Source organism: Aulostomus chinensis, chromosome 16, assembly GCF_037954235.1.
Source record: "Aulostomus chinensis isolate RoL2024-O1b breed Wild chromosome 16, RoL_Achi_v1.0, whole genome shotgun sequence".
Lineage (NCBI taxonomy): Eukaryota > Metazoa > Chordata > Actinopteri > Syngnathiformes > Aulostomidae > Aulostomus > Aulostomus chinensis.
This window is the reverse complement of record NC_141335.1, coordinates 23011228-23038394: the sequence shown is the minus strand read 5'-3', so window position 1 is coordinate 23038394 and position 27167 is coordinate 23011228. Positions and strand designations below refer to the sequence as shown.

Below are 27167 nucleotides of genomic sequence, written 5' to 3'. Positions count from 1 at the left end.
CCCTCCCACCATTGAGGTTTTGCTTTTGTTTTATGTATTTCTTTTTTGTGAAAATTTAAAAAATGTTCAAAAGCCTGAACTGAGATGATGGAGTAATATTTTTTGTCTTGGGTGTTGATGACTAGATCCCAATATCACAAGATGATGACATTCAAGACTCAGGATTCAAGTGCAGCCTTTCTCAGCCACTGTGCAAAAAGAGTTTTGCGGTGTAAATATGATTATTACTATCCTCCTGCTCGGAGTTGTACTCTGGTGCTGCTGTGTTGTTTGAGCCACTGGACTGGAACTTGTCTGCAGGGCTCCTCCTGGTTACGGTGGTTAGAGGTACTGTGCGGACATACCTCAGCATATATTTAAATATACATATATATATATATATATACATATATATATGAGAAGAAAAGTACAAAGGATAAATAGTGTTTCATGTTTTGTTACTTGAATTATTATTTTACAGCTACAGCAGCTGCATTGCCATCAGGATGAATCAGTTTTAAACAGACAGTTATTCAACAAAAGTATTCGTACGAACACATTTTGTTCCTGTCTTTCAGTTGTTTGCAACCTTTGCATATTTCGAATTTTTCTTCTGATGCTGTAATACTGTTGACTTCACCATATTGTTGTCGTGCAGGAATTTGACTCTTTCTTTCCACTTGACAGTGTAGCAACAAATGTTCAGTGTGGAATTATGTTATAATTCATCAAAGGACTCAATATTGTTACACGGCAAGATCCAGTTAAAGTTTGACTCTGTCGGTTCACATTTTCCATCAAAAACATCAACTCGAGCTGCTGGAGCAAAACCATATTAAGCTGAGAGAGGACACATATTATTAATGGAGGGAGACGACTATTTCATCTCCAATTCATGATTTACTTCATGCTCGTGAACATCGCTTTGATATTTTTTCAGCTTTGTGATCATTCACAAACAACAATGGCAGGAAAGAGACAACTCTAGTGCGTTATTGTGCCGCTCATCTTCCCCTGCATCTAACCAGAGGCTTGTTTTAGCATCTTTCTATTAAGCAGTCAGACTCGGTGCAGACCGGGATCAGAGATAAGACCACTTTATCAGCTGCTTTCATCTCTTTGAAGGACTTCTAACAGATAGTCTGCAGGAATGTAGGCGCCACGTTCAGGTTTCTGTTCTCTCCTCATGCACACGGGAAGCCAGCAATAGATTCACTGTTGATTTTTGTACATTTACTTTAGCATTTATGTTTCAAAATTAAAGGAAAAAAAAAAAAATTCTCTTTAAAGCGAAAATGTATTCGATTTTCATATAAATGAACATCCTACATGAAGGCGTTGCTAAATGAGTTCCCACAGTGCTCATTAAGCTCATCAGCACCAGTTAAAACTCTCGGCATTTCACACTTGATATCACACTGGATATCATAATGGAGTGAAGAAAAGAGTGGTTAATTCCATCATATACTCTGAGAAAAAAAAGCTTCCTTTTAAAGAAACATTTCCAAAACAAATGGATCCACTGTTTTACTTTTAACGAGGGTTGAGCTTCATCTTTGTACTGCTCCATGTAATCAGATTACTGCGATCTACTCACTCATCGCTGCGAAGAACTCATAATATTGATCCAGATACGTACAGACAACATATAATTCATCAAAGAAAAGGGAAAAAAAAAACTGGAAAATTTGTATTTCATCTGAGAAAATTCTGATTTTCAACTCAAAGAACTGCACGTAATTACTGCAACATTCAAGCTGAGAGACAGCAAATAAAAATAAGAAGCATGCAAGTTTAATATTAATGACTCGCCATTACTCCACATTCGCTGGCGACCACAACAATCCCCAGTGTTCCAGACCTCCTGATTGCTGATGCCATCATTTCGAAACCAAAATAGTGTGACAAGAAATGAATTTGATGGCTTTATATTACAGGTGCTTAAATTGCCTCTGCCTCTGGCTATTTCCTGGTAATGATTATAAATGAATTGAAAAATGTGGACGGACCTGAACCGCCAGTGGAGAAATTGATTCCACAGTGGGTGACATCTCCATGCTGACAACAGAGATGGAGTGAAGAATTGCCGAGACTCAAGGAGGATGACGGCGGTGGCGTCCTCCACGACCTCGCCGTGCTGTCTAGATTGTGAAATGACTGAGCACCCTCTTGATGTTGACTTCCTGATACGCGCCGCTGCTGTCAGGTGTATTAATTCATTGTTTTGCTTTGGTTAAGTGGAGCGATTTAAAAAAAAAAGAAAAAAAGATAATTAATATTCCATTTTTGAATGAGAATTATCAATACACATTAACTCAGTTTGATTAATTACCACTGAGTGGACGTTTATGTTTTATGTTTTCATCTGATTTGTCATGCATGACTCACGCGTGTAGACTGCAGTGAACCCATACTTCTCACGCTCAGATTGGACTCTGCGGGACACAATAATCCATACAGCCTTAATCAAAATAAGTCATATTCCATTATTTGTTGCCAGTGTGGAGAGGATGGACACCTCGGATGTGTTTGCTGCAAAATCCCACAAATTACGCCAAATTGGATGTACTCCCATGAACTACTTATCTCCTTACATTTATTGTCAGCGAACAGTCAATTTTCACCCCCATCTGCTGAGATTTGACTGGCCCTAATCTGACTCTGCAGTTATAGTCTTGTGGGAATGAGGATTAATTTTGGCAGGGCACTCACATAAATGCTGCATAATTATTGTCATTCAAATATTTCATGTTTTACCGACAAAAGGAGCCACAGGCCAAACCAGACTGTCCCTTTTCCCCAGACACTGAAGAGTCATTTGAATGGAGCGAGCTTAATTTAAAAAGTATGAAGCGGTGGCTCGGTTTGCCATTTGATTTAGTTGTTTTTTGGGGTTTTTTTTGTCAGTCACCACCACACAGTGTGAATGGTGCCTCCTCTCTGCTCCACCTTTGTCTCTCACAAAGATATTTCCAAAGCTTCCAATTACGGAACAGCTGTACTTTAGTTTCCTTCACATTTACAAACACCCTCCTGGTTTCCTTACATGAAATTGGTAGGAAGTGAACTGGCGCTTTTCAACCGTTTCATCTGTGTGATTGTGTTTGGGATTAATACCCACTCCACATCCTGCAAGGGATAATCTGACAATGGCTGGATGGAGTCATGGCTTAGTTAGTCATTACTACCCGTGACTAAAGATGAAATCATATTGTTGGGGTGGTAAAATGCAAATTCTGTCATTGACTTTTTGCGATGATTGAAATTCAGATGTGGTGCCTCTTGGTGTGTGTTTTAGTCCAGGCTCTTGTCTGACTGAACTGGGAGAAACTATAAATCCAGATAAAAAAAAAAATCACTGGGAGATTAAAACTGCATGCATACAACCCTAACCCTAAACCCAGAATTACCTGTCAAATCTGAGCCCCCCCCAAAAAAAAGAAGGTCTTGGTGACTTTGCCCTACTAAAACACCCTCCTAGCTGTTCCACTCGACAGCAACATTCACTCCCCCCTCATCTTCCTCACTCCCAGTCCTGGTTTATCACGCCAACATACTGCAGCAGTCTGGCATTTGTTTATATAAATAACTCATTTATTTCAGCTTCTATTTCTTTTATGTTTTTTGATTTTTGCGGTTGGGGTGACTTGGTTTATTCAAAGGCCATCTATGCTGCATTTAAAGCAGTCAAATGTGCACCTACATCAGTGCAACTACGTGATCGGCCTGATATATTTTCAGGTTGAGTGGCTGTTGCCGGGGAGGAGAGCTTGTTAGTAAAACATTTTATTATTTATATTTTATTTCTCTTGTCAGAGTTCCTTCAGCTTGTTCCTGCTCTCTAAATGTTACGTGAAAATGTTTCTTGATTGACTTTTACTGTGAAAAAAACGACTAACATTTCTGTTTCTTCTCTTTCTAAAAAACAAAAAAAAAAAACCTTCTATATAATCAGGGTTAGATAGTTGAGAGGGATGTTCTGTTTTTAGCAAGAACATCCTGATTACATTCACACCAGGAAGCTGCCAGTGCAACCAGTCTGATCTGGTGCTTCTGAGCAGCTCTACTGGAGCAGTCAGGGGTTAAAGGTCTTGCAGTGTGACCTCAGAGGTCATAATAAAGATCACAAGTTGCACTGACTCTGGACTGCATTATTTTTCCTCTGCTTACTCATGATATTAAAACAAGTTGTTTTTTTATTTTCTAAAAAGTGTTTTGATGACTGTGATTTTCATGGCTTTAGAGACAGCAGCTAACTGTTGATTGTCAGCGATACATCCGTTGTCTGGCAACTAACAAGCTTTTCAAAGAGTTTAGAGTACAATGGCTCAAGGCAGCGTGTGGAGGCATGTTAGCGTGCTTGAGTTTTGTTTTTGTTGAGTTTTTACACGAGTGCAGAATCAAATCTCTGAAGCGCTGACAAGTTTATCACCCATGGCAAATAGCGCGCATGCATTGCTATTCTCTGAATTATTAATTAAAGACAAGAGTGACAGAGATCAAAATCTGTTTGATTGAGTTTTCCACTTTTCCTGCTCAGCTATTCAAATCACGGTATTCCGCTAAAGTGCATTTTGCTGACCAGAGGTGACTTCACGGGCGACGTTTCCGATTTTAGAATTAAAATACTCTGTTCTGGGACACTGTGAGAAGGTATTATGGAGAATGCCTGAGAGAAAACTACACAAATCCATTATAGTAATGTGTGCTTTGTTGTGCATAAACTCTTTCATACGCAGTGCAAAGATTTACATTTCGAGCATTTCGGGTTGCCAAGCTCAATGTCACATTTCCTGGTAATTATCACACCGCGGGAATCAGTCACAGTGCTGGAAATCATTTCTGCAATGTCAAATGTGTTCATTTGAACCTGCTGGAGCACCAACATCTACACACATACATAATAAGGCTGAAAGACTGAATGGTTCTACGTACCGTGAAGTCCAGGTGGGGCCCGGAGAGCCTCTTTGTTATCCGTGTCAATATCATTTTCCACGCCAGGTGAGGAACCTGAAGTCAACACCCATCACATTCATAATTTGCTCATGGATACGCTGGTGTTCCATATTTTCATTTATCTTTTAGTGTTTGGTATTGAGATCTAACCAGCATTGCATTATTTGTAAGTGCGAGGTTAGCCCTGTTTTAGCAAATGAACATCATACACTGAGCGAAACCAGATTGTCATTTTTTGAAACGTATCAAATATGAGCACAAAGACTTCAGCTAAGTATTCATGGAAGACTCAGAAAAGGAGGCAACAGAATTTGACAGACCAGTGAGGGGTGAGGCAGGTGGTGTTCCAGAAAACTCCTGGTTCTTCATCGCCCCAGACTGGCAGCTCAGCTGAGAAGAGATAAAACTCAGAATCAGAGTCTAGGAAAACCCCCAAATTACAGATTGTCATTTTTTCATGTTTTTTTTTTTACATACTTTAATGGCTGTAATTATTTTTAATTAATTTTACAGCTGTTTGAATGTAGAGGCTGTTCTATGAACTTTATACTGCACAGTCTCAGCACAGACGACGCCTGCACCCCCCCCCCCCCCCCCCCCGCGCTGCAGGCGTTACGTCACATTACGTCGTCGTTAGCCGAACACACACAGCTGTAAAACACTTTAGACACCAGTAAATCACAAAACCTGGCCTCTCATACGCCTGTACCCACCCAAAGTACAACTAAAACAAAATGCTCGATGCGGTAAAGGGTCTAGTTCGCTACAGCTAGCTGCTACTAACATGCTACATGAAAGTTTTCACATTCAGAAAGAAATTCGGGATAAATTCAATGTCAGCTGACCTTACCTCAAATAAAACTGGTCCTGGGTCAGTGTAGCTCTAAATCAACAAATCAGCTCAGCTGTCATCTTTGATTGACGGGCGTTTGGGAAGAACAGAGGAAAAAAAAAAAGCTTCTTGTATTGATGGACTTGATGAACTAGAACTAAGGTCTGGGGTCAATAAGATTTCAGTGGTGGCCACCCCAGACCATCCCCTCCAATCCCCACTGCTTGCATCCATTTTCTACTGCTTATCCTGTTAAGGGTCATGGGGGTGGAGCCTATCCCATCAGTCTTCAGGTGAGAGGCGGGGTTCACCCTGGACAGGTCACCAGTCCATCACAGGGCCAACACATAGAGACAGACAACCATTCACACTCACAGCCACACCTACGGTCAATTTAGAGTCTGGATTAACCTGGTCCCCTCTTGATGTCTTTGGACTGTGGGAGGAAGCCGGAGTACCAGAGAGAACCCAGCAGGAACAGGGAGAACATGCAGACTCACACAGAGAGACCCTGTGCTCCAGCCGGAGCTCCAACCCAGAACCTTCTTGCTGTGAGGCGACAGTGCTGACCACTGCACCACCGTGCTGCCCCAGAAAAAGAATACTTTATATTTCTATGTGTATTCAAGTCATGTGTACACATTGCTGCCTGTTCAAGTAAAAGCACATCAAAGAGGAATTCCTTTTTGGGGAAAATCAAGTAAAAATTGAATTTACCTTATTTAATTTCCAATATACTATATCATTTTTAGTTGGAAATGTGTAATTTTATTTAACTAGGATAGTATATTTATTTGGTTCAGTAGTATTTGATAAAGCTGAATTGGTGCGACTGTATTTAACAGTATTCTATGGGTTTCTTTAGTTGGGGTTATTGAATTGAAATCCTACAACTGAACTGAGTTGATCCAATGAGGGTTTTTTGTTTTGTTTTGTTTTGTTTTTTGAGTGTATAACTGCATATTTCAGTGACCTTTTGCTAATCAGTAGACTAGATTTAAGATTTCTCTTTGGAGTAACAGATGGAGATACTCAAGCTTCCCTGTACTGGATAAGATCTCGTGTCTGAGTAACTCCATCTCCTCCTCCTCCTGCTCTGTTGAGACAATTAGGGGCACTAAATATATAATGTCAAGCTTGTGATCTGTAATAAAAACATCAACAGGGATTTGCTTCTATTCAGGAAAGCTAAATGTGTGTGTGTGTGTGTGTGTGTGTGTGTGTGTGTGTGTGTGTGTGTGTGTGTGTCAGCTTCAGAGACTCCTCAAACATGTAATAAACACGCAAGCTCCTTGTAATCAGGACAGACAGGAGGCCTGAGGGGGGTGATGAGGAGCAACTCTTGATGGTTACGTTTATATCAGGGAAAATAAGATGTGCGTCGATTTGTGTGTGTGTGTGTGGGGGGGGGGGCACAGTTCCTGAAGGATGTCTAATTCTAAAAACAAGTTAAAATTGTCAATAAAACCTGCTCCAGGTGTGGAGGGTCCTGCTGAGCTGCGGCTGCTGTCGGGGGGAAGGTCGTGCCTGTCAAGTTGCAGACATCTCTCCTGATATGTTGTTCAAACCAACAAGGACAATTACAGAGAGGGGATTGGTAACGCTTGTGTCTGGAGAGCAGCGGGTCACCATGGCTTTAGTCTTGCTATTCTTCACCATTCAGTCTCCAACATGGCAAGAGGGGCTGCAGGTGTTGAAATAAAGGAGATAAGCTGTGCTAGAACCCACTAAGGAAATGTTTTGGTTTTTTTCCCCCTGACACTTATATCCATTTCAGATTTGGTCAGAAACACCTCAAAAACCTGGTGATAGGGTCCGATGATGGGTTATTTCACCTCCGGGCAGGAAAGCGTTTTAACTGGACTCCACATGGCCAGATCTTATCAAAACCCCACATTTGATGCCCTGAAGACATTTACGAGCTGAATTTAGGTCAGAGTTGGTCTGTCACCCATCACATGTGATGTACAGCAACATATTATGGTGTACAGTAAGTGTGTATGTTCACTTATGTATTTATATTTGTACACGTGTTAGTCCGCTCCTTCATGCATGAGCCAATAGCAGCATTTTTCACATCATTCTCGCCCCTACAGAACAACCACACACTCACACTCTGGCATTGGCAGAAGTGCCAGGATCCGCTCGTCGCTGACGGGTTTACATTGGTTTTGGCTCACCTCAGCAGAGTCATACAGTCTCCAAGTTCCATTTATTTTTCCGTTCAGATGCACTTGTTGGGCCGACCATGGTCCAAGACTGTGGATGTGGAGCTAACAGGGGCTTTGGATTTAACCGTTGAGCTGGAACAGTGGTCATCGTTATGGTCAGACACAAAACCACCAACAGCGAGGTCACAGGTTTGCAATGAGCCTGACTGAGGTCATAAAGAGAGGAGAGTTTTCCCTCCTCAGTTTTGTGCTTGATCCCTGAGAGTCAATGCCTTGAGTTGGCTTTCTCTGTGTGCGTGTGCGTGTGCGTGTGTGTTTTGTTTACCTGTGTTCCTGCGTTGATGTTGTAGTTTCCACTCGGAGGAATATTTTGCTCGAGGTTGCAGCAGCAGGGGTTAGAGCAGGTGCGCTGATCACTCCTGTGGCTGAACATTGGTAGGATTATGCAGGAAAAGAATGTGCATAACTTGTGAGGAACACGAGGATGTGTTGTATCACTGGAGACAGCAGCAGCAGCAGGAGCGATAGCAGCAGGCGGCGCAGGGGCCGTGGCCTGAGGTGAAGTGGGGTCGGAGCGATAATGTGCAGTGGCAATCGGCTCAGAAGTGGTGGCGGCAGCTTGGGCAGGCTACAGAGGACAGAGTCCAAATGCTTCTCCTTTTCTGGATTCTGCTCCAACTCAATCATGTTCTTGTAGGGGTGAGGGTAAAAACAGGTGAAAAACTTGATTTTCACTGAAGGGAATCTTGAATCATTTTGTGCCTGTCGATCTGAATATGAGTTGTTTATGATAAATTTAAAAGGTGTGTGTGTGTGGGGGGGGGGGGGGGAGGCGGCAGAAGGCAGCCATCTCAAGGCACGGAACTGCTTTAACTTTGTGTCACCTCAGAAAATGAAATAAGAGAAAAACAGAACTCCGGAGTTGTGAAAGGTTAAGAAGAGTCACAATCAGGTTAGTGTTTAATCGTGGGGAATAAAAAGTTATTACAGTAAATGCACCACTTTTAATGGTGTTGCTTCCCTCTTCCAACAAGCAGAGGGGGAGGAAGTGCTAACAGCCTCTCTGAAGTTGTGTAATTTGGATACACTTAATACACATTTATACTTGGCAAGAAGAGTTGTTCAGAGCAGAGGTTGGACCCATTATAGATCAGACATAACAAGAAAACCTCTCTCAAGTTTTTGACTCAGGAAGTTAAGTCTCTTACCTCATTTTGGGATCACGAGAGTCTTCCTACACTAATTTAAGTGACTAATCATGCAACGCGATTCATAAGCAAAGGCCTGACACGTGGCCGGCTTCATGTATGTTCAAGAGTTATTAAGAAATTAATTAATCTTAGCTGGATTATTTCAGACTTCTTGCTCTGCACAGAGGAATGGGAGTTGCGAATAAATCTTTGCGGCGCTCTCCCCGTCTGCCTGTGCAGTAAACACACACTCCTCTTTGCTCCCTGTCACTGAGCCAGCATGATGGCAGAGAAGAGGGCTTTTTATGCTGACTCTTCTCAGACAACTTAGTCATTTAAAACAATATATGAAAGCCGGAGAGTCCAGCCAGACAAAGAGCCGCTGTCTTCCACGTAGGATGGGAGGATTATTGCCTTCAAACATTTGATGCAACAGAAAAATACCACAGCGAGAGAGCCAGCGAGTGGAGCAGTGTCCTGGGGAGGCTTGGATTGAGGACACGGCCCCTATTTCTGGAAGAAGTTCTGCAAATGAAGCCAACCCAAACATCTCAAAAAAATGTTGCGTTTTGTTTCACAATGAGACTGAAATGGAGTTTCTCTTCATAGCTGGAGGGATCACGAAAAAAGGAAATGACTTCTGTATTAACTGCAGGGCACACTAGCCTGTGCCCCCCTTCAGCATCATTTGAGTATTAGAAACTCAAATGTAGGGCAGACCTCCTTTACAGCTCCACTCGCTCTCACTTCTGCATCTTTGTGGGTGAAAACGAGGTGTTCAGTTCGTGCTCTGATAACTGACTTTTGACGTGTACCCCCCCCCCCCCCTTTTTTGAAGCAGCACTCTTGCTGCATGTCAAAAATGACAAATCCATCTCTTGCAAAAAAAAAAAAAAAGACCCTGGCCGAAATTGCATTTGTGATTAATTCTTCTTATTGTCTTTAAACACACCTCTAAATAATCTCTCACCCAAACTGGTTCCCCCTCTTTTGGTCATTTCATTTCCCCTCATCCAGCACCAAATGCCCCTGGCATGAGACAATGGAAATTCTGATGGGAGGTTGAAATTGCTGCATTGGCTCGGCTCCCATCTCATTGTCAATTCATTTAAATATGCTGGGTTGTTGCATCACAGCCAAAAAACACTGGTTATGTTTGTAGACGTCCCGGGGGGCTCGTGCCTCTGGGTGGCATCCGTCGCCTCTCGCAGGACTGTGACTGCTCGCTGACCCAAATACATTGTTTGGAGAAGCAGTGGCACATTTTTACTGATTCGTACATCACGAGCAACACTTAGCCAAAACAATGGTTTACTTGTGGATCTCAGCTGGGAAAATCTCCTGCATTTTAAGTTACTGTGACCTTATTCTTCTGGCTTTGAAACACTTTTGCTGTTCTGAAAACATGAATCAAGAGTTATGTTTGTAGGTCTGTGGACATAGGACATACAATGCATGTGTCCGGGTATGTCAGTGGTTACCTGACCAGCTGCTGAAACTGGCTCTCACCCCTCCCCCCTCAAACCCCCCAGCACCCACTCCATTTTGGAACAAACCCCTTCTCCCCTCTTCCCTCCCTCCTCCCTCCTCTCTCCTCCCTCGCTGGAATTACACAACACAAATTTCTGGCTTTCTGAAAACTCACTGCCTCCTCTGTTTTGGAACCAATTCTCTTTTTCCCATCGAAATTTCAAAGCAGTCCTAATCTGAGCCCCCTCCCCCACCATATCTCACATCTTCTGCTTAACGATGGAGGATGTTGCTGCAGCACGTTTCACTCTCGGGCCAAAAAAGCAGATGAAACAGAAATATTTCAAGATTCTTGCTTGATTTTGATTCTTGTCTTTATTAAGATGTTGATTACAAAGGCGGCCTTAAACATATGGCAGCTCATTTTAAATGTTAATTATAGCCCACACTTCCTGGTAAAAGAGGCAATGGTTCAGGTTTGCAATAACATGATGTACTTTAACCAGGAAACATCATGTGCATTTCCAGCATAATGTAAGTAATTAAGTAACTGTGTCTCCATTTAACTGTCAAATGAATTTTAAGCAAACTGGTCATAAAAGGAAATGGGTACATTTACATCAAGTGGCTGAATAAAACAGGCTCCATTAGGCCGTCAGAAGATGGCGGTAAAGGCGGTATTACACGTGCTGTAATTATAACAGCATAGAAGAAGAAAAAATGGCGCAAGGTCTTGAGGAATCACCCTGGGTTGTAGGAATAAGCTTGATAATAAATATATATTATCTTAACCCATATCCATCCCAGCTTAAATATAGGAAGGCGCCCCACAGCTCTGAGTACGGATGATGTCAGTGGTTCAGTAGTAATTGCTTTTAACAACCAGTTACTGGTCCTGTTACACGCAGAGATGAAGTCAGTGTTTGAGAATAGCCGCAAAGATGGCCGCTGAAACAGCTGGTCAGTCTCAACAGTTAAAGATTTAGTCCGTCAGAACGAATTCAAATGAAAGGTTTCCATCTTCCGTTTTATATATCTACTCTATTTTTTTTTTTAAACCGAGGGAGTTTTTTTCATTTCATTGTCCCATTTTCATCAACATTTTCTAACGCAACCTTTCAAATGTGCGCAACAGAAACACTGGAACGTGACTACGGCAGCTTCTCTGATTTCTCTGGGTTGTCTGCCATGCAGTCGTCTTCTAAGGGCAGTGGACAGATGAAGACGTGTGAATTACTGAATTCATGCAGAGAGTTGAGGGCTGCCTAGGTATGTCTAATGCAGAAATATCATATTTAGGTCTATATGTAACAGCTCTGGCAACCAGGCAGCTTATTTTACTGGTTATGAACCAAAATAATGGAAGTCTTGGTTTGGTATTAGATGTTTCATGAGGTTTTGGTGCTGACTTGTAAATGACAGTTACTTGGATAACTTGTAATTCTTGTGTTGCTCATTCGAACGGTTTTATTTTGTCATCCCTGAAATTGTTCTATATTATGATCTTAGTTTTCAGTTGAAACATATGACTCCATTGTTTTAGTCACAGGTAAGAAACTCTAGTCAGTGTTGGGGGCAGCTGATGTCTTTTTACATTGAATTTAATTGACAAGTCAGTATTAATTATTATCATAACTTTTAAACTAATTAGCCAGACATGCTAATGATTTATGCTGGATGCTAATGTCCCTGGACACCTAAGGTGGACTAATTCACAATTTGACAGCTCATGCACACAGTGGCTCAGCTATGATTGGACAATTAGGGGCGGGGTTCAGTAAAATACTTCCACTGAGGAATTATAAGGTAAATTTCCTTGGTAAACTTTACAGACTTCTGAATAATCACTTAGGGTTGATTGATGACTTCACTAATGTTCGTCTTTTAGCTCAGCTCATTACTAGCATGCATGGACAATAAATATACAATAGTAAGAGCTATAATGATTATAAAACAAAGCCACCCTCCACATGCGGAGTGATTAATGGGCGCTGTCACTCACGGTGCAACATTAATGCAGCCATTTACCCAGTGCTGCATCGTGTAAGAGCTCCAGAGACATGATGGCACAAGTTGCTAACTGATTAGCACCCGAATAAATAATAATGAAAAAAATCCTAATCAAATAAAATATCCTTTATCAGCTGAAGTGCACAAAGTGGAGCTAATCTGCCACACAATGAAGTAGGAGATTGTAATTTCGGAGCAGCATGGAGGGAAACATTTTCCCAGTGGATTCCGCAAAGTTTATTTAATCAAGTTTGACTTCTCTTTTTGTTGCAAACAAAGAATTAAGGCAAACCCAGGCAGGAGAACTGCCTCATTAAGCTGCCTAAGCAGCAGTCATCGGGAGGAAAGGTGAGCAGAGGCTGTGCAGTGTCTGCCATTTATAATCTACTTCCCTGAATTAGTCAGGTCCCCTGTGAGGAGGGTTGGGAATCATGCCACCAGAAATTTAGATGTGGATCGAGGCACAACCCAGCCTGAAGCTCTCCACGGGAAGAAACACTTGAGCCAAAGGGTCTGTGGTGCAGTTCTCCATGAACACAACCTGTCCATCCACACGAGGAGGAAAACAGCATTAAATTCTTTCAAAAGAGTCGTGGAAAAAGCACTGAACACCAGCGATTGATCCATCCACCACACGGCTTTGTTCCCTCTTTTATTGACATCCTGTGACTTCCTGCCTCACTGTGACTGTCATAAATACAATTGCCACTAGAGGGCATCTCTCACTTATACATGAAAGTAGGTTGTTTCCACTGTTCCTCGGTTTGTTGTTTAACATGACTTGCCTGCATGCATCAAGCACTTAAATTTGGGGATTTTTGCTTTCTAAATTTTGTGATTAAAAATTCACAAAAACAACATGCACCAAAGTGAGACTGTACAGAGGTGTGCAAAGATAAGAGATAACAGTAGTGACGTGGAAAAAATAACATGACCTTGACAAATCAGACGGTTTACTTTCACTTGTTGTGCAGGGTTCAATACATACTGCACGAGTACACATCTATAAATACCATAAAGCCTTAAAGGCAGATGATGACACCAGTAAATCAGGTGGTGCTGTGGTGCTGGGAGACTGTGAGCCCCCCCCCCCCCCCCCCGCCACCACCTCTCTCAGCCAGCCAGAGCTCCACAGAGTGAGCACCTTCCTCCACTGTCTCACACAGCTTCAGCTGGAATGCAAACTGCATTTCCAAACAATTTTCCAGCTGCTGGGCAAGATGGCACTAATGATCATGGCGGTGCTACTCAGGTTATTAAAGATGCAAGAGTTTCCACGCCAGACTCGATCCCCCGGTGTACGTGTGCCACATCTCCTCCACACACAGGACAGCCTTGCATATCGCTTCTTCCTTGGAGGGAAGACGGCTCATTACAGCAGTGCTGTCAACACGCCTCCCTCAGGGGGACAATTGTATGATTTATCTGGGGCTATTGACTTCCTTCTTAGCTTGAAAACTTTCTATTCTGTACTGACAGGACAGCCTGTTCTGATCAGGGCAACAAGGATGCAGCAGTGGTTCCGTAAGCCCACGTGCTGTCCGTGTGTCAGACAGTCTCTCTGTTGTTGTGGTGCAGTGGTCCTTTGTGACTCCCGTGGCCCTGTTCAGGTCATTCATGCATCCTGGGTAATCGAATAAGAGGTCCAGCTCTGAGTCCAGGCAGACGCGTTGAGATCCAGACGCTCCGACCACATTTAGGGGTGATAATCCTCAAGCCACAAGGTTTATTTTAAACAGGAGGGCTGTGTCTGTGTTGTTGGAAAGAACTGACCCACCACTGGCTTACAAACCTGGGGGGTCTGACGAGAAATCTGACAGGCCGTGGTTTATAAACCACGTGCACAAGCTTGTAAAACAAGATTTACACACGGCTCTTCTTTTTACAGCCGATGGCTTTATTTACCTTTGCCAAGGACAAAATGTGATCACTGGCCTTGGTCAGATAGGTCATATTGAACACAGGACCAGTATTTAGAGGTGATCTGGATAGATCCTGATCCTGAAGACCACTCTATGCAATGAGCAATAAAGGAATTTTGATTGAATTCCAATTCCATGAGTCCATTGGAAGCAGTAAACACAAGTTAAATCTGAGCATATATTTATTCCTTTTTTTTTCATTTGATCTTTTTTTTTCATTCAAGAAAAAAAATCAAAATAAGAAACAGCTTATTTTGAGGATATTTCTGAGGTGATGGACTTCAGGGTGGATTAGTTCTGGATATGGATGAACTGTTTTTCATTTCAGTTCAGTTAAAGTCCAGTTCATTTCACTTTATTGTTGTGTCACTGTACAGTGCCTCTGAGTGAAAGGCAGAGAACGTTTACCAGAGATCAACAACAACAGCAACAACAGCAAATGAAGAATAAATATAAACTCACACCACCTGTTTCCAGGCGGCCATCTTGGCACAGATTTAAGAGGGTTTTCTAGTTACGGGTGCGTCAAGCATCTTGGACAGTTGGTTAGCCTGGAGTGCGACCCGGTCATGGCTTTGATTTCTCCTTCTTTCACTTTCTGGCAGACAAGCAAGTGAAGTGTGTTGCTCCCACCTGCTACAAACAACAGTAATAATCTACATGGTTATTTGCATATAGAGTGGGAAGGGAGATCCGATCACAAGTGGTCATTCAAGATGCATGTGGCGATGCATTCTAATGTCAGTTGTGAACTCATAACAGACTCAACTGCGATGAAGGAGTGAAGTCTGAATCATGCCCATGTCCCAGATACTCAGTGCAGTTCTTCATTACGTGTAAGGAGGAGAGGAGGAACGAGGCCACGCTGGGGGAGCAGCTATCAAACTGTGTGTGCAGGCGGGGCCTCACATTCCACCAAAGTTCATTCGTATTTGAAGTGTGAACAGTGGCGTTTTTAGCCAAGCGGGCCAGGATTTACCAAAGGAATGACTTTTTTTTTCTTTCCTCTTTTAGTTATTTTTGCTGACACTTTAATTAACGCCAGAGATCTCAGTGTACGTGATCAAGCACCCATGAAAATATTTTTTAAATGGTCTCATCATAGTTGCTCTGCATTCAATTAACCAGAGTGAAAACACCACAGAGGCCTGTACAAAGAGAGAATTCATCAATGAGATCAAGTCTAATAAGACTGTAAACAAATCACTGTCCTACGCAGAACCCATTAGAGCACACCTCCATTTGTCTGCAGCACAGTATGTTGTTTATCTTTGTTTATGATTATATAATGAATTCACCTTCCGCTTTCACCAGATTCATGAAGGTGGCAAAAAAGAAACTAGCCTTCATTCATTTCCTAGAATGAGTTGGTCATTAATATTGACTGGGGATGGAGGGTTTTTATTTTCTGTTTCTAACAGTCTATTCTGTTTTAGTGATTAGAGAGTTCATGAAAATGTATTCCATGTATGAGCCAAGAGTAGACAGGTTAACAAAAAGCCTTTTAGGAAAATGTGCCGCTTAATTAGCTCATCAAAACATGGCGTCCCAGAGTGACACTAACCAGCATTATCGTCTCAGTGTTTATAGTCAGTAAAGGAAATGCCACGAGGAGAATTAAACGCTGCACATCCGTTAGATGGTACTAATTAAGTCACGTGGATTTATTTTATCTTAGAAAAAAATTTCTATCAATAAAAACGTTGATTGATCCCCAACCTCCAAAAAACACGCAGAAAACAGCAATTATTTCATCAAGTGCAAAAGTGTCTGGCTTTGTGAAACTGCTTCTCCAGTCGACCCAAATCTCTCTGCCCATCGGGGTTTCTAAACCCTCTTATCTCCCCCCTACACCTTCCTGCACTTGCAGCTGCTCAGACGTGGATTGTGTGGCGGCGAGTCAGTGAGTGCTGTTTTCCTGCCTAACATGACAAAGCATCATTTTAACCACGATAGTTTGCATGCTGACATCCACTCTCTTGAGAATGTCTCTGACCTCCGCATGCATCAGCTCACTCACTTGTTTTTACTGTGATAACACGTGGCTGTGACCGTGACTCTTTGTGTTAAATGCAGGCCAACATGAGCTTCATTATTAAAAAGAGTGGATAAATGCTTAATGCCCTGTAATGCCTCTGTCTCAGCTGACGTTTTACCAAAAAAACATAAATGTTGTGCCCTAGATAAAGCACCTACACACCTCCTACGTCGCTCAATTGAAGTTTAGGAAGTAACGGCTCTGTGATTGCTGATACCAACTAAAGAGAGTCAACTCTTTTACATTCAGACACAAATCCTCTCATATTCAATTAATTATAAGTGTCAAGTGACAGAGTCTTTGTGCTGGACAGTTTACTGTCCCCCACGCTGGTTCACACGCTGGGGGAGGCTTACATAAATCTGCATTCATGAGCAGTGATCAGAGGCTCGCTGTGTTTTCTCTCTAAGTCCGTTACATAATAACGATTCCTCAAGTTTGAATTTGGCTTCTTTGAAATGCGGCCATAGTGAGAGAAGGAGGCTTTTTAGTGGCCACAAGATGTAACTCGTCCCTAAAATTTGATCATGACTGCGAGATGTCCACTTTTTCTCAAAGCTGGATTAAGTTCATGCACAAAAGGCATAACTTGACCCCACATTTTGATTTAATTCGTGGTCACAAGTTAATAAGATAACTTTTTCCCTCTTTGTGATTGATTAGCCTTAACAAGATATGTTTCATTCCCCTGATTTGATAGATTTCAGGGGCCAAGTTAGATCTTGTGGCCCCAAATTAACCAAAGTGTGGGAAAAAATTATATTTCCCGGCCACAAATGTGGGATCAATTAGAACGTGGAGTGGTTTTAAATATATGTCCATGAAAGCGTCTCTTGAATGATTCCCCCTGATTGAAATAATGTGGTAATTATTCTCTCCCTGTCTCTCTGCTGCACAGCCCACCCACATGGGACCCTGGACAGATCAATCAAATGCAAACACTGTTGGAGCCACATTCTCTGAGCAAAGACGCTGCTCTCTTTTGTTTCAGATGTGACCTGATGTCAAATGCAGTGAATACTCCAGCGTAGACTTCTAAATCTTGTTACCGATATAAGATCCGCAGACGCTGCAGTGACCGCCACCTCCTCGCCCAGCGTGAGCGTCCGGAGGGGGGAGGGGGGTAGTCCGTCCTCACTCTGATCTAATAGCCTCATGGGAGCAGCTTAGCTCATCCACTTCATGTTTCCCATTTGGTGGTTAGAACCCTTATGGGGATGTTTAAAGATGGGAAGCCTTAACGCTCCCATTTGTTTTCCTGTAGGTAATCGATGGCAGACTCAGGGTTACAGCTAATGTGATTTATGGCTCCTATTTCCACTGTTATGCCTCATGTACAAATTGTCTTTGCTGAAGTAAATTCTCCAATCTTTTCTCTACTTGCTGACGCTGAAACCTGCCTGCCAAACCTGAGCCACGAATCCATGTTTGGGACCAACTGATTTTTATTTTTACTGTTTTTTTTTTTCTTCCTTTCTTCTGTCTGCTATCAAATCATGATACACAGAACATTCTGACACTGAGACTTGATTCCTTGCCAAAACAATGATCTCTGCTGACATACTTACGGTAAAAGATGGAGGATCAGTTTGTAAGATCCAGTGTAGAAGTCAGAAGAACCATTTACTAAGAACCTTTGGTGGCCTTCAGGATGGTTCACCTGCCCACTAACAGAGAACACCAGCATTTCTTGAAAAACACTGGTTCTTTGTTTCCATTTAAGAACACAACATATTTTTCCTTTGGTTTTGTGTCCTTGTGTTTTGCTTTTTCGATGACGAGGATTCATGTCTGAACAAATCAGTGCCTTCCACAAACATTACAAATGACTATTGAAAAAATAATTAGGTTTTATGATGTGTCAATGCCGTGTTTTCAGGTCCAAATCGATAACACTTGGGTAGATTTAGAGGACGCTGATGCTTCTGGTTCATATAAGCTTTGCTGTTTTTTGATTTACATCCAGTGGTGGGTTTGCTTTATCCATTGAGCTGCTGCAACATCATCACATGACCTGGCGGACAAGAATATGTCAGTGGTGCTCAAAGACACACATGAGCTCAGGTGGGACCACGTCCATCCCAAAGCAAATGTGTTTGAAGTAATTAACTAGTGTGTGTGTGTGTGTGTGTGTGTGTGTGTGTGTGTGTGTGTGTGTGTGTGTGTTGGTGTGGTGGGGGAGGGGATTTTTGTCATAGAAGGGAATAGTGGCTTAAACCCCCGACAAAGCCAGCAGCTGACTTGTCATCATGAATAAAAACTTAGACACCTGTGCAGCCTGGTGGATTTTTATAAAACATGGCGAGGTTAAGCGTGGACATCTTTGAAACCCCATTTTCGAGACAGGAAATTATTAGAGCACTTACATCGATTTCCACTGAGATTTTACACAGAGAGGGCGGCATGGCTCAGAGGTAGATTGGCCGTCTAGCAACCACAGGGTTGCTGGTTCGATCCTCACCTCCCCATGTCCAAGTACCCTTGAGCAAGATACTGACCCCCTAATTGATCCTGATGGCCCTCAAAAAAATGTTGTATATGTGAAATGAAGAGTATTGGGCAGGGTGTTCAAGTTTGACTGAACTTTGAAAATAAAGGCCAGGAGCAGATTTGCATTTCTTTCAAAAATACCTTTGATAGGGTCATTGTTCAGTGGATTGTTTCCTGGCTACGAGCTGCTGGGAAAACTAGCATACCTGCACTGTCAACAAGCTGTCAAACCTCTAACTACTAGATTTCCTGTATCTTCTGACTGCATGAGTACCTGCTGTAGATGTACTGGAGACGGCGTAGTGTGATATTGCTGATTGTATGGATTATACTATTGTTTGCTCTGCGAGTGAACACTGAACCCCGTGTAGATATGAGGAGCTCAGCCTGACAGAAACATTCAGGTGATAATAAACAAATTAAAACGATTTTTATGAAAACGATTTCAGCTAAACGATCCTGCAGCACACATGCTGGTCCTGCAAGGAAATGAAATCAGTCCGTCGATTTACTGTAGTGATTCATTGCCTGGTTTTCATCCGGTCATTCCTTCATAGCCTGCAGCCCTATAATGGTGCCACTACCTGCAGCTCTCAGGTGCAGTCTAATGTCTCCTCTCAGTCTCCCTCTGTGAGGCACATTGATGCAATAAGTTTAGATTGTGGCAGAAACATGTGTGATGTGTGGTCGTTGTAGAGAAAACAAAAAAGCCTGTTTTCAAGTAATAAATTGTGCTGAGAGTGGAAAGGAAATAGGGGAAGTACACCGTCAGAGACAAACAGCGACAACAAAGGAGGGAGGAAGAATAGACGACTGATTGAACAAGCAATTGCAATCAGCCAAAGGGAGAAACTGCACTTGAAAGGCCTTTTTATTACAAGATATATTTCATTTTTCTTCTGTACAGTGTTCATAAACATATTAAATGTCTTATTTAAGCTGAGTTCAAGGTGCTGCTCTCACTTTTCAATTCCCCACATGATATCTTCTCTGACAAGATGAGAAAACATGCTTCTCAAGCTGCTGCACTTGGTTGTCAAGGGAACATTCGGAAAATGGAGTGCTGTGAGAAATCGTGCTCAAATATTTGCATAAAGGCAAATACCACATTTAAAGACAAGCAGATCAAATTGAGCATTTGTTTTTGAAAACAGAACAACAGAGCGACTTTCAACTCGAGGAGGAGGAGGAAGCTGCAGCGTGTAGCCACTCCGTGAATTCTTCACTTGAAGTCCTCCGAATGTTTTCTGTCGATGCTTTATGTTATAGAGACGCGAGCTGATATTTTATCATCTGTTGTGTGTTCGCCTGCCTGGAGCCCAACAGTGATGATGCACTGTCCCTGTCCAGGAGCCAAGGACAGGAGGAGGCAGAGCTTGATTGACTCGAGAGAGCGGAACGGCGGCAGATAAGACTGTCAGAAATCTCGGTTATCCTGAAAGTTGCGTTGTGTTCATTAACATTAATCATGACATGAACTAACTGTAAAAAGAAAACTTGTGAATAAATCAGCCTCCATCCCTCACAAGACCCTGATGCGATTTCCTCTGTGCTCATGAATTATAAAGGCAGAGGGAAGGAAGACAAAGGGGGAAATGCTGAGCATGTATAACTGGAGATATTTAGCAGATTAGATTCAAAGTCTGAACTGCTGTGCTTTACGGTGAGGTTAACATTGTCTCGGACACTGCTGTATATCAAAAAAGCCATGTAAGTGAAGATATGAATTGTAAATTTCTAGATAGCATGTGAGTGGAATAACAACTGCATCCATACTGATTTTAGGGGAGTGAAACTATTACAGCACTGTTCCCTCATGCAGCTCATTTACATTTACCATTTTTACTGTGCCACTGAGTGACTTTGAACAAATGAGTGAGCAGGTTCAGCTTCTGGCTCAAGGACGCGCGCTTGTTGCCTGTCATGGGGATCGTACTTGTGACCTTTTTATTACAAAAGCGTTTTTCTAACAACTGGTGCACCTTTCTCGAACAAACTCATTTGAAAGTTAGCAAAAGAAGATATAATTCACCCGCTACACCTGTCATGGCTCCATAAAACCAGAGAAAACATCAATAAGAAAGCAGCGTTGTGAAAAGGAAACAGCCTCCATGATGATGATGGACATCATAAACAGTCATGATGGCAGCTGTTGGCTGATCTGCAGCTGCTAAATTCACCGCTGAAAAACTGGAGCTTTGGTTGCCATCGGATGAAAAGTGCAGCCACGCTGCATAGAAAAGTGAGACTTTTGACTCGTTTAATAAGTGCAATTCATAAAGTGAGCAGTAAATGGCTTCACACTGTAGTAATGAAAGTGCTTTGGTTCCTCTGAGGAAGGATTATCACTAATTGGCCCAGCTGGATAAACAGTGCAAGTGATATAAGCTTTCTGCACAGCCGAGTAAACACACCAACCTTTTCTTACCTTTATACATTCTTGCTATTATCTTCCATTCAGGCATTAGAGGATAAAAATGTTCCCTCGACATTTGCAGTCTCACCCCTCACATCTCCTGCTCTCCTTTCGAATAATGTCACTCCACTTTTCTACTCTTTTCTCACTGACTCCAAACCTCTCCTTAGCCATCATCTTTTTTGGCCCCATATTAGTCTCCTGATTCACGGCTCTGTCACTGGATCAATAGAAAAGGCTCTCTGTCAGGAGAAACCACTGCATGCCCCCCTCCCTTAACTCCCCTCTCATGTCTCTTCAGACTGCAGACACTACTGGGAGGCTTCATCCCCAACTGGAGAGCATTCCCTCTCACCCCTTTCTCACCTCTCTGGATCAGTTTTTATCTCCTCCAACCCCGAAGAGAGAGAAAATGCCAGCTTCCTTGATGGGCTTCTTATTGACGAAAGAAACGAGGCTCAAAAGAGAAACAGCCCGGGAAAATAGGATATCAGCACAAGACAAAATCTGTAGAGAAGAGAGGGATGTGAGGAGGAGAATTAAAAAAGAGAGATAGAAGTTGTGCATTCAGTAAGCTAGCAAAAAGCTGGCTCCTTTTCCCTCCCCCTGCCTTTCTCCACCCCCTGGAAAACTCTCTCTCTCTCTCTCTCCCTCTCCCTCTCTCTCCCGCTCTCTCTCTCTCTGCAGCTGTGGTCTACTGAGCGTCACCTCCACACAGCAAGTGCCTTTACTTGAGCAGAAGAGGGAGAAGGAAGAGGAGCTGCTGGAGAGAGAGAGAGAAAATCCCAGGAGTGTGTCTGAACACACCAGAGGAGCATCTCTGACATCGCAGAGAGGGCAGAAAAGTGCAGAGAGACAGACAGGCGGTGGAGTGTCAGAGCGCTGGTAGGGCTGGCAGAGCAGGCGGAGGGGAGACGGGGGACTCTACTTGATCCTGGTGTCCCTGGCAAAAAGCTGCTCGAGCAGGAGACAGAAACAGGCGCAGCAGCCAGGATCTCGCCTGGGGGGGCAGCATTTTACAGCGACAACGAAGCGAGGAGACGGCTGAAACCTGCATACACACACACACACACACACACACACACACACACATACATATACGCACACACACACACTCACACACTGACAAACACACATGCACACAGCTGAGTGGAGAAGGACACTGACACATTTAAATTCTTTGCAAGCCTTTTTCTTAGTCTGAAACTTACACACATTTTCATGGATGCTGGAAGATAGAGAGGAAAACTTCTGCAGAAGGAATTCTATTTTAATAGCAACATACCAAGAATAACTTTCTCTTTTTTTGGAGTTGGAGGTTTAACGCATCTATAAGCACAAGACAGAATAACCTCTATTCTCAGTGGCAGAGACTGAGAGCGGTCTTTGTGACCATTATGATGCTTCTTGCTGATTCAGTCTGAGCAGTAAGTGGATTATGACGGCAGCTTTTTGGGATTGCTGTTTTGATTGAAAAAAAAAAAAATCCAAGACTGGTGGATTTACATCTGTCAGAGAAGGAGAGGATCCCGTGTGTTTCGCTCTTTCTTCTCCTGTGGATTACAGATGGGCTTTGTGATTTCCCGGTGCAGTCTCATGGATGATCGCTCGCTTGCAGTCATTAGGATAAAGTACAAGGAGGGACACAAGTGAGTATTCAGCTGAATGTTTTTCTATCACGGAAGCTTAAGCTTGTATGCAAACAAGGGTGTTGAAAGTGAATCTGTAATGAGGACACAGTGCTGCAGCTTTCTCTCTTGAAGCAACAGAAATAGTTACTTGTCTGATTGATTAAACTGTTGAATTGCATCTAATGAATGATTCTAAGGCCACTTGGATTCATTTTTACTACCTGTATATTTACACACCATTTGCCAATGAACATCATTTACTAAATGAGGGGTACTGTCTACCTGGCAGGTGGCTTGGGCACAAGCAGAGATTGATTGAAGTGATCTGTATGAATCCTATTAATGCTTCCTGGATTGTGGCCAAGGCAGACGCAATGGAGGGAAACACCGCTGTCTAGCAGCACTATCTGATCTGGACAAACTCAGTACCCTCTCGCACCCCCTCCCCCCTCGGCAACCTCTCCTCTCCCAGGCAAGGATGGTACCCCCACCTCCCACCAACAAACCCCATGTGTGCCTGTCCACCATTCTGATCATGAGCAGCATGGCACTGATTGATGCCTACTTGGTGGAGCAGAACCACGGCCCCCGCAAAATTGGCATCTGCATCATGGTGATGGTGGGAGACATCTGCTTCCTAATAGTATTACGTTACGTGGCGGTGTGGGTGGGCGCTGAGGTGCGTACGGCCAAGCGAGGTTACGCCATGATCCTTTGGTTCCTCTACATCTTTGTGCTGGAGATCAAGGTCTACTTTGTGTATCAGAACTATAAGGCGGACAGGAAGAGCCTGGACGCTCTGGCCAGGAAGGCGCTCACGTTGCTCCTGTCCATCTGTATTCCGGTGCTGTTTGTGGTGCTGGTGGCTATCGACCACATGGAGTACGTCCGCGCCTTCAAGAAGCGAGAGGAGATCCGCAACCGTCTCTTCTGGGTGGTGGTGGATTTGCTGGACATACTGGACATCCAAGCCAACCTGTGGGAGCCCCAGAAGAAGGGCCTCCCTCTGTGGGCGGAGGGCTTGATGTTCTTCTACTGCTACATCCTGCTGCTGGTGCTGCCCTGTGTGTCCTTAAGCGAGATCAGCATGCAGGGCATCAACATTGTGCCCCACAAGATGCTCCTCTACCCCATCCTCAGCCTGGTCACCATCAACATCATCACCCTCTTCATCCGTGGAGGGAACATGATCCTGTACCGGGACGCCAGGGTCTCTGGGATTCTTATAGGAAAGAACATCCTCGCCATCATCCTAAAGACCTGCAGCTTTGTGCAGTACAGGAGACAGTTGCAGAATGCTCCTCCTGCCTTTGGGGTGGAGCTGCAGAAAAACTCAGTGGCCCACGCTCGCCCTGCCCCCACCCCTCCCCAAGTGGTCATGCAAGACCAGACACCCCTGCCCGAGGTGACGACGTGCGAGCACACATGACAGAAAAGCGGGATGAATCCTGGAGATAGGAACATATATGACCCTCAGGACACTGGCAGTGCACAGTGCTCCACATTTGTTGGGCATGTGAACACTCATGTGAACTCAGAGGTGATCCACTGATGCTTCAAGGCACACGGGATGCTGTCATGGTGCAAAAATACATCACTTGTGACTTTGTTAAGGCATTTTCCCCCCAGTGAGTTCAGTTAATTGTGTATTTTTTCTAATTGTAAAAGAACAAAAAAAAAAAAAGGAAATGGAGCAGTGAGATTAGAGTCTATATTTTTGAACTGTGTGTGTTGCATTCTAATCCTAAACTTAAGGGTCTGTGTGCTGTGGTGTGTATTTCTGTTGCTCCAGTGTTCTTCGTAGGGCTTTAACTCACAGTGAGCAACTAAAGGGAGAGAGGAATTAATGAGAAAATAACAGTCGAAGCTTTCCCTTGGAAGAAGTGTGTTTTTATATGTGATTCTTTGATAAAGTATTGTGTACAAGATGAAGGCGTTCCTGCTCCCTCACTGAGTTTTGGGCCTCTGTAAAAAAAAAAAAAGAAAAAAAGAAAAAAGAAAAGATAATAATAACAGGGTTTTCATGAAATCATGCAAGAGTTATTGGACTCATTATTTCACTTTTTAATAAAAGTTCAGCAAATGTTTTTGTTAATTAAGCTGTGAAAGGAAAAAAAAGCCAATGGTTTCTTTTCTTTTCTCACTCTCCTTCAGTCTATAATTAGAGACTTCTTAATTGCTGAAGTGGTGACTTTGCAGTGTCATTCATTTTGATCATTACATCCCACAATGGCTATTTTGAGTGAAATAAATGAGGACGGGAAGTGCGTCTCTGCTGTTATGAGCAGTGTTTGATCACTGAATACGATGTTGTAGCCACAGGACAGTACACAGCCAAGGGGCAACGCTGCAGATGGATAAATGATTCCCAAATAAGGAAACCTGTTTAATATCCTCCTCAGGCGCTGAGTGACTATCTGTGTTTCTGCTTAGTGGCAGCAGCAGATCTCAGCCAGCACTGTCATCCTGATACGCACACAAAAGAACTAAAGGGGCCCTTTAGTCCAGTGATGAGGATCCTGAAAACAAACAAACAAACAAACAAACAAAAGAACTTTCAATCCTTATATATAATAAATATTAGTTTTGATTTTGTTTTGCACCATTCGTTGAATCATTGCTGGACTGTTTTATGGTTCTCAGAACAAAATGACGATGCTATCTTTAAAGAAATCGAAAGCAGAACGAAACCAGAGAGCATTCGCCCTGGCATCCCTGCACACGCTGCATCGTGTAGCTGTTCTGTAGAGCGAGAGGGACGGTAAACCTGAGAATATCTGGATTTCGTATAAAGGAGCAGACTAACACAAAACTTCCAGCATCCAATAGGTGGTGCTACAGAAAATTCACTGTCAATATGCCCTGTCTCTGTAAATATCTCTACTATGGCTATGACTTCAGTTCAGCTTGTAGATCAGAACTCTCATCAGTCATGAAGTTTGAAAACCATCTGACCATGTGAAGTCCAGGTCACTCCAGATGCATAAATTTGACGAAATATCAAACTTGTCCGCTTCACCGCAGTAGCACCTTGTAAAGAAAACTCACAGTCTTCTCTATAACCCATCACCAAGGTCTTGAGGCTTTACCGACCAAATTTAATATGGATCTGGTTGACCCACTAGGAGGAGAACATCAAAGTGTAAAAAAAATAAATGAAAAAAATCACCCCACATCATTTCCTGTTGCCACCAGGTGGCCCAAAATGTAATGGGTTCTTCCTTGGCCTATTCCACACCTCCCCACCATATTTGGGTTTTACCGTAATCCTGCTGACAGACAAACAAACAGCACTGAAGACATGACGCCCTTGGCAGAGATAATAAGAAATACACCCACATGTAGTACATCCTAAGAACTAGAGACAAAATGAACAACAAGGTCAAGAGCTATAATTTGATCCGGAGCTCAAAAGCAAATAACTTGCCACAGTAAAATATAACCTACATTTTAAAAATAGCTTCCGTCTCTCATAAGCGGGTGTCTCTGCATAAACTCTCTACCTAGTGTCTGCTTGCATTATTTAAAGCAGGCTGGCTGTTCATGTTTGTTAAAACCCTCAGAGAGCAGAAGCTGCTGCAATGTTTTCATCTGTGCTCCACACAGTACGAGGAAGGTGACAAGTGTCTGTGGAACAAACCAGGCTATCACTTTCACTCTGCTGCAGCAGCGCTATTTGTACGTGTATTTGGAGTTGCAACATCAGCTATTTAGACTCCCATAGACAATATACTGTGAGAGGGTTTTTACCAAACTACAGTGATGAAAGAAAACATTCATCTTTTAGATATTGAGTGTCCTCGATGATGCATTGATGTAGTCTGAACAATAAGGAAATTGCTTCTGCAAGAAATGAGCTGCGTTGCACCTTCGATTGGGCCTGCGACGATGTACAACAGTGCCAAAAATAAATATTCCACCATCAATATAACAAGTTTAAACAATGTGAACAGCAATCATGTCATGATAATGTAAACCAGTTTTAGATATTATAATTGTCGGTGATACAAATCCAACCAGCCCATCCTCTCTTGAAGCTGCTATAATTGATATTTTATCATA

The 27167-nt window shown here is 42.9% G+C and overlaps 1 protein-coding gene and 1 long non-coding RNA gene across 2 annotated transcripts in view; one reads left to right on the top strand and one right to left on the bottom strand.

Annotated features, from left to right (window-relative positions):
- The window catches only part of LOC147247877 (uncharacterized), a 45057-nt gene extending 39082 nt beyond the window's left edge, over positions 1-5975 (bottom strand). Inside the window, exons 1-4 of the long non-coding RNA XR_015109616.1 lie at positions 5786-5975; positions 5256-5325; positions 4915-4989; positions 2368-2414 (exon numbers count right to left, since the gene is read on the bottom strand). This is a non-coding gene — a long non-coding RNA (uncharacterized LOC147247877). The remainder of the gene's footprint in view (positions 1-2367; positions 2415-4914; positions 4990-5255; positions 5326-5785) is intronic.
- Positions 5976-22169: 16194 nt separating this feature from the next.
- LOC147247876 (transmembrane protein 121) lies at positions 22170-25112 on the top strand. Its single transcript, XM_086180262.1, has 2 exons — positions 22170-23123; positions 23395-25112. Exon 2 carries the CDS (start codon positions 23584-23586, stop codon positions 24532-24534), a length of 951 nt encoding a protein of 316 aa, XP_086036388.1. The 5' UTR covers positions 22170-23123; positions 23395-23583; the 3' UTR covers positions 24535-25112.
- The last annotated feature ends 2055 nt before the right edge of the window (positions 25113-27167 follow it).